This window comes from Myotis davidii, unplaced genomic scaffold (assembly GCF_000327345.1).
Source record: "Myotis davidii unplaced genomic scaffold, ASM32734v1 scaffold157, whole genome shotgun sequence".
NCBI lineage: Eukaryota > Metazoa > Chordata > Mammalia > Chiroptera > Vespertilionidae > Myotis > Myotis davidii.
Window position 1 is genome coordinate 38,252 of NW_006288722.1, and position 7,935 is coordinate 46,186.

General features: G+C 47.0%; 1 protein-coding gene across 1 annotated transcript; it reads left to right on the plus strand.

Moving 5' to 3' along the window:
* The first annotated feature begins 4,473 nt into the window (after nucleotides 1–4,473).
* On the plus strand, nucleotides 4,474–7,052 carry LOC102773521 (cathepsin G). Its single transcript, XM_006760872.2, has 5 exons — nucleotides 4,474–4,543; nucleotides 5,301–5,448; nucleotides 5,892–6,027; nucleotides 6,180–6,434; nucleotides 6,836–7,052. Exons 1-5 carry the CDS (start codon nucleotides 4,489–4,491, stop codon nucleotides 7,013–7,015), a joined length of 774 nt encoding a protein of 257 aa, XP_006760935.1. The 5' UTR covers nucleotides 4,474–4,488; the 3' UTR covers nucleotides 7,016–7,052.
* The last annotated feature ends 883 nt before the right edge of the window (nucleotides 7,053–7,935 follow it).

The window sequence follows — 7,935 nt, forward strand, 5'->3', positions numbered from 1 at the left end:
TGGTGGTTGTAACAGAACACAACAAATTCACAACAGCTGCACAAACAAGGAGTCAAGTGGGACCCACATCGAAAGGAAAAACAGCTTCCTTAAAAACAATAGCAAATGAACCACAAGCATATGAGGAACAAAACCCAGCACATTTAAGAGAAAGCTGGAAAGAAAATAAAAGCTCATTTTTCACACTAGACTGTCTCTGCATCCATGTGCCAAGTGTTCCCTGGGGCTCCCAGCCCTGGCAGAAGCACAGGTGAGAGAAGAGCTGAATGCATGTGTGAGATGAGCAGGTGAAATGTAGATGGTGCAGGAGCTAAGGGGTCACTTCAGTCAAACACGACCCCCAGGAGGGGCCGTCACACAAAAGAAATGGAGCCCCCAGACAGTCAGCCATGAGGAGCTGGTCGGGACCCCAGGTGTAAGGCAGAGCCAGCAGCAGAGAGTCCACGGGTATCCAACCCCACGGGCAAGGTGTGTGCCTTGAAGGACAGCGCCTGGTGGGTCTGCCTTCCCCTGACACCTGATAGGAGTACTTGACACAGGTTGATGTACATTAGGAAGAAAAACTATTGAAATGACTGAGCATCACAAGGACAGTGCAGCTCTTTTTTTAAATTTGTTTTATTGCTTAAAGTATTACAAAGAGTATTACATATGTCTCCTTTTTTCTCCCCTTGACCTTCTGCTGGCCTCCCCTCCCCCTTCTTCCCCCCCAGTGTCTTGTGTCCATTGGTTATGCTTATATGCATGCATACAAGTCCTTTGGTTGATCTCTTACCCAGCCCTCCCACCACTCAATGCTCCCCAGCCTTCCTGCTATAGTTTGACAGTCTGTTTAATGCTGTTCTGCCTCTGTATTTGACGCAAATCGAACAGACTGTCAGACAGGGCTGCTCTTGACAATACATGTTTCCTTAAAATGATTTCTAAGTATGTTTACATTTATTTCTCCCTGTTTGATGTAATGATTTTTATTTCTAGAACCCTTATTCTGTGGAAGGTCCAAATTGTGTGTGTGTGTGTGCACGCGCACACACGTGCACATTCAGAGGGAGTTATTCATAAAGGTACTTACCACATCATCTATATATATAAAAGCCTAAGCAACCAAATGACCTGAACAACTGGAACAACCAGTCACTATGACACGCACTGACCCCCAGGGGGCAGACGTTAAATACAGGAGGTGCCCCCTGGTGGTCATTGTGCTCCCACAGTGGGAGTGCCGCTCAGCTGACAGACCCTTCCCAGCAGCCCACAGGCCTGGCGGCACCCACTCCCTCAGTAAACCTGCAGGTCCAATCTCCAGAGAACAGGTCAGGCACCTATGGAACAGCACCACCAGCACCATCCTGCCAGCCTCCTGGAAGTTGGCCTCAGGCACCGAAGCCATTTCCCCTCCCTAGACACTCTGCAAGGAAGGAAGGATATAAAAGTAGCTGCCAGGTGGCTCCCAACAGCTGGTGCAAATGTCAGCAGGACGGATCCGGATGCCAGGCCTGCAAGGGTGTCCCACCACCTGCCTGGAGTGCCGATGTCCCAGCCTCCCCCACCTCGCTCAGGACCCCACCCATGCACGAATTTTGTGCACTGGGCCTCTAGTTATTTAATAGGGAAATGGTAGAATTTGGCACATCATATTATGTATGTATTATGCAAGCCATTCACAGCTGTATTATCCACTGCTCTACAGAACTAGGCTAAGGAAATTTTAAAAAGAAATAAAACTAGGCTAAGAACATTAACTAAAAAAAACTAAATAAATATTGGAAAGTCAAAGCTCACTAACTAATAAAGCAAATTAAAATAGTAATTTTTTACTTTTCTGATTAGGAAGAATTTACAAAAATAATTATACTCAAATTCAGTTGGACATGAGAAAATGGCATTTTCATACATAGTACATAAATCTCCTTTTAAAAAAAGTATAAACGGAGTCTTTTACCTAACAATCAACCACACCAAGAAATTTGGACAAGATTATTTATTATAGATTTGTTTAAAAATCAAATCTTAGAAACGATGCCAATGTCTAGCACAGTGATTCTCAACCTTCCTAATGCTACGACCCTTTAATACAGTTCCTCATGTTGTGGTGACCCCCAATTTTATTGTTACAAATTGAACATAATTAAAGCATAGCGATTAATCACAAAAACAATATGTAATTATATATGTGTTTTCCGATGGTCTTAGGCGACCCTTGTGCAAGGATTTGGGGATTCACTTAAAAAGTTACATATGAACCCAGCCAGTCTTGCTCAGTGGTTGAGCATCAACCCACGAACCAGGAGGTCACAATTTGATTCCCAGTCAGGGCACATGCCCAGGTTGCTGGCTCAATCCCTAGTAGGGGGTGAGCAGGAGGCAGTCTATGGATGATTCTGTCTCATCATTGATGTTTCTACCTCTCTATCCCTTTCCCTTCCTCTCTCTGAAAAATCAATAAAAACTTTTTTAAAATTACATATGATTGAACACTATGGAACCTATAAAGTTATGACATGAATTATATTTTGTCATAGGGAAGAATATTCACCAGGTATATTTAAGTCAAAAGCAGGTTAAACATCAGTATACAGTCATATGTCACTCAACGACAAGGATACGTTCTGAGATTTTGTGAACATCATAGGTGCACTTACACAAACCTTGCCCACTATACACTTCACAAAACACAAGACTGACTAAAGCACCGGAACATTCTGAGATTTTGTGAACATCATAGGTGCACTGACACACCTCACAAAACACAAGACTGACTAAAGCACCGGAAAAAAAGGATGCAGTCAAGAGACGTGGTACATGTGAGATGTATAAGGCTGCAGGCCTAACATGCACACTCTTTTATAGCGAACTTTTTTTAAAGGTAGAAAGAGCACACTCAAAAATAATGACTATTCAGGAGCTTCCAAAATGTCCTTCAGAGAATGATATCAAGGCAGCTCTGAGGATGTCCAGGGTCCCTCAGAAGTACACGGCCTCCCACTGAGCCAAGGGCAGCTACATGGTGACTGACTAGAGCAGCATCAAAGGGGAAGTGACCCAGCATCAGCTGGCAACTGCTTTCCCAGAAGGGCTGCATTGTTGGTGGCATGTGGGCCCCGGGGAGGAGGTGGGAAACGGCCTATGTTAATGTCCCAACATCCCAGAAGAGAAAAAAATTATAACTGACGGAAATGTAATGAATTAGTCCAAAGTAGCTGTAACCAGCTCTGGGTATTGTGAAGCATATCAAGGTCTTATTAGTACAAATATTACAATTTATTAAAATAAAAATAGAAACAAAAAAACTTGCTTGCCCCGTCTATTCTCATACTGCTCCTCCCATCCAAATATTTTCTCTATCTCCATTCTTATTTAAAAAATGTATTGCAAAATATACAGATGTGAAAGTGCACAAAACATAAAGGTACAGTTTAAGGAATAATTATAAGGCAAGAACTATGATTAATATCAAATAGACCATGATCAACATTCTAGAAATCGCCCATATGTCTCCCCCTGGTCAAATGCCCTCTCTGCTCTTCAACCCAACTTAACCCACTGTCTTATTCTGCAATTCTCTACCAGGTCTTACTCTCAGTGTTCAATGAGTGGCTTCAGTCCTTTGGATTTATGTATTATAGGGAGCACAGCAAGGATGTTCCTTCTAAATCATTCCCATCCCTGGAAAGAGGATGGGGATTTGGATGGTGGGTCTCATATCCTGGATAAAATAGGATCTTATAAGTTTCAAGCCAGGTTCTGACAGCTCTCAACAAAATCAACCCACCAGGCCTTTCCTGCATACAGAGAACCCTCAGAGACACAAAGGTTTTCACCTTGAGTAGAAAGCAGCAAACAGAAGACCTCAACTGTCCTAGCTTTTACTGAGAGTTCCTTCAGGCTCAAGTCACCTAAGAAAGTTGCCATCAGTGGCACAGCCTTGTTCTTCCATTTTCCTTCTCTGCCAGCACCCTCCACCCACCCAGCAGAGAGAGCTACTCAATCTGCCTTGACAGCTTCTAGAAAGAGGTGGGAGGAGCCAGGGTTTCAGCAGGTGGCCAGGGCACAAGGGGTGAGTTCAGGCAGGCTTCAATCCCAGAGGGATAGGAAATGAGGTAGCAGGCAGCTAGCAGCTTCTGTGCCTTCTTGGGATATTATTGAATTAGATGGGTTTAGGGTCCTGGGATGCCTAAAGCTTGTTACAAATTGAACATAATTAAAGCATTATCCACTGCCCAAAGCTTCTCTCCTTGTGCCCTGGTTCCCATTTCTGCTAACATGACTCAGCAGCTGTGAGAGATCCAGTGTTGCCTTCCCCCAGGTCACTGGCAGTTTGTAGACGAACCTCCTGGCCAGTCAGGGTGATGAAACCTATTACACCAACAGAGGAATGGGAATGGGAACCCTTGAGTACCCACCCTACCCTTCCTTCCTCTCTTGGGGATTAAAAGTCTGGCAGGAGGAAGCACTAGCAGCAACTGACTGGTCAGCCTTCCTGGGAAGATGCAGCAACTCCTGCTCCTGGTGGCCTTTCTCCTACCCGCAGGGGCTGGGGCAGGTGAGTGACCGTCCAAACCCGTAGAGGCCCAAACCCATCACATAGACTCTGGGCCCAGACAGCCTAGGCACTTCCTCACTGTGTGTCATTGGGCACAGCATTTGAATTCACAGCTCGCAGGTCCCTCATCTATAAATAGAAATAACAGCAATGCCCACTTCATGTAGTTGCTAAGACAGTTACATTAGTTAGTGTACATGAAACTCTTGGAATTGCCCCTGGCATGTAGAATGTGCTCTGTAACTCTGCTCTATGAATTTTTCTGCAGCCCATATGCCAAAGCTAAGGAGACAAGGAGACACAATAACAGTCCCCTCAGCTCATGTCTAGATTCTTAAAAAGCAGTCCGTGCTGCTCATGAGCTGGACTCAGAAGGATCAGGAAGGTCCTTGAAAAAGAAAGTCCCAGGTAATTGCAGGGAGAAACCTCTCCAGAGGGTTCTGGTTGCGGACAGCAAGCTCTCCCCCACCTGAGAGGCTGAACTGGCCTTGCCTGGAGCAAGGGTTGTTCTTACTTTGGAAAGGAGAGGAGCTAAGTTCTGGGGTGGGGACCCAGCAATGTTTCCTGTAAAACCCTGAAGCCCTCTCCCATAATGTGGTACCCTGCAAACCCCAATTCTCAATACCTAATCCTAATCCTCCTGTCCCTGCGTCATCTCTGTAGCCTCCTCAAATCTAGCCTTTCTGAAGTCACCACACTAGTGCCCTCACCCCTGGTTTAGCGAGCACAGAGATAAGTACTGAATACTTCCTTCCAGGGAAGATCATTGGAGGCCAAGAGGCCCGGCCCCATTCCCGCCCCTACATGGCATACCTCCTGATACAATCTCCAGGGAGACGGAGCACCTGTGGGGGGTTCCTGGTACGAGAAGACTTTGTGATGACAGCAGCTCACTGCTGGGGAAGGTGAGCCACTAAGGAGCTCTCAGGCGGCCATTAGGCAGGCCCGGGAATTAGTGTTCGTGAGAACATATGGCTGAAAGCAAGGTCTAGCAACGAGGGGGTGAGAAGAGGTTGGGTAAGTCCTGGAGACGGGTAACAGGCTAGTGTAAATTCTGGAGGAGAAAATGACACAAAAAGCATGCATTAAAGCTCAAAATATGACTTTGAACTATTTGTTAATTTATCCTATTTATCAATTTATCCTTAAGGTCACTGTGTCCCCTACCACCCCCAGTTTAAGGCTTTGGAGAAGAAGAGGACACAGAGATCTCAACCCCAAAGACTTCTTGTCCTCTCACTTCCCTCAGCTGCAGTTCTGATGTCCTGGGCTCTCACCTGCCCTGCACAGCTGGTGGGCTTTAGCACATGCAGCTCATACCTACCCCTAAGCCACCGTTTCTTTGCAGCACTATAAATGTCATCCTGGGGGCCCACAACATCAGGCAGCAGGAAAGGACTCAACAGCGCCTGTCTGTGCTCAGAGCCATCCGCCACCCTGAATACAGTGAGCAGAGACTCCTGAATGACATCATGTTACTGCAGGTACCACCTGCCTGACCCCTCTGGTCCTCCACCTGAGCTGGCTCCATCCCAGCATGGGGGCTTCATGGAGGAGGAAGCAGGGGCAGAGTCCCAGGGGTGGTGGGGTGAGGGCTGCATAGACATTCTCTAAGTGCCTGCCCTCTTCCCGCCAGCTGGAAAATAGAGCTAAACGGAACCGATTTGTGAGGCCAGTGGCTCTGCCTCAGTCCCAGATCAGACTGAGTCCTGGGTCCTTGTGCACCGTGGCTGGCTGGGGCCTGGTCAGCCAGCAGAGGGGAACAGACACACTTCGGGATGTGCAGCTGAGAGTGCAGAGGGACCAGGCGTGCAGCCGTCGCTTTAATGCCTTCAATGGCCAAACACAAATTTGTGTAGGCAACCAGAGGGAGAGGAAGTCTGCCTTCCAGGTAAGGCCACTGGCATCTATAACACTACCTGAGACGGGAGCCTGGCAGAACAGGGCAGTGGGAACAGACTACATCCCCACAGCCTGTCTGGGGGCCAGACCAGAGTAAAGTGGGGGGTTTTCCCATCAACCCAGTCTCTGTGGGAAGGGGAGGAGCATAGGTCACACAATGGATACGCATGCAGTGTTTTCATGGGAAAGGATTAAGGTACCTTAACTTGGGTTGAGCAATAGACAGTCACCACAGCCAGGGTTGAAGCCTAACCAATGAAAGACCCAGGAGCTTGACTTCTGCACCTGCACCAGCCTCCCTCCTCTGAGGTCCAGACCTTAGGGCCCCAAGCTTGGGAGGTATGGAGTTCAGGGGCCTGACTCGGTGTCCCTTCCTCTCATCACCCACAGGGGGACTCAGGAGGCCCAATGGTGTGTAACAATGTGGCCCAGGGCATTGTCTCCTATGGAAGTAGTAGCGGGACTCCTCCAGGAGTCTTCACCAGGGTTTCCAGCTTCCTGTCCTGGATAAATAGAACAATGAGACGCTTCACACAGCAGGGGAATCAAACTGAGACCACCTGTGACTGACTCTTCTCTGGACAGCCGGGGTTGGCATAACTTAATAAATGACCATGTCTAGAGTCAGAATAACTGGTTTTGCCTCATTCTGTACAAAATAAATGTATCCAGGACAGAGCTGAGCTCCTTCAGGAAAATGGGGTCTTTTCCTCAGGGCAAATGAACCTCCCACAATCCATCCTGGGGGACAAGATGAGCTACTTCTCAGCCATCCATTCCCCATCTCCCCTCCCGACACAGCTTTGGGGAACGTGTTCAGATGGGACACAGACGCCTGGACATTTCTTCCTCTGCCTTTTCTACAAAACTCACTGTCCTGAGAAGAATGGTGGGTGCAGTGGAAATATAAGGGGCATCAGTGATGGTTGCAAAACAATGGGAATATATTTAATTCCACTGAACTGTAAAAAAATGGTTAGTAGGTAAATTTTTATGTTATATAGACTTTACCACAATTTAAAAAGTAAATTGTGATACAAAAGGGACAAATCTCTAATGATAGTAGACTTGTTTGGAAAAAGTGAGCAGCAACCTCCTCTGCCATGACCAGCAATGTTGGAACTGCTTTTCCCTTCTGAGTTCGCGGGTTTCTGAGTCAAGAAGAAGAGGCACCACATCTAGCTAACATCACAGACCCCAGAAGTAGCTCCAACCCAGTATTTCCCTCCTGTGAGCATGACACGAAAAGCAATAACAAATTACAAACTCCTTAATAACAACCTCACAAGAGCAGCCAAGCTTCTGTCCCAACACATGGCTAAGCTGAGGCACAGATGACTTCTGCCCTTGGTCTGAGAAACAGGATTGTGATCAGCAGGTGTGAGGTCAGGTGCTGCTTCTTGCACAGAGTTGGGATTGGGCTGTTTAGAACTCATAGTGCCTTCCTTTCCATTACTCTGTCCTCTTCCATCACACTGATGAGTGCTGGG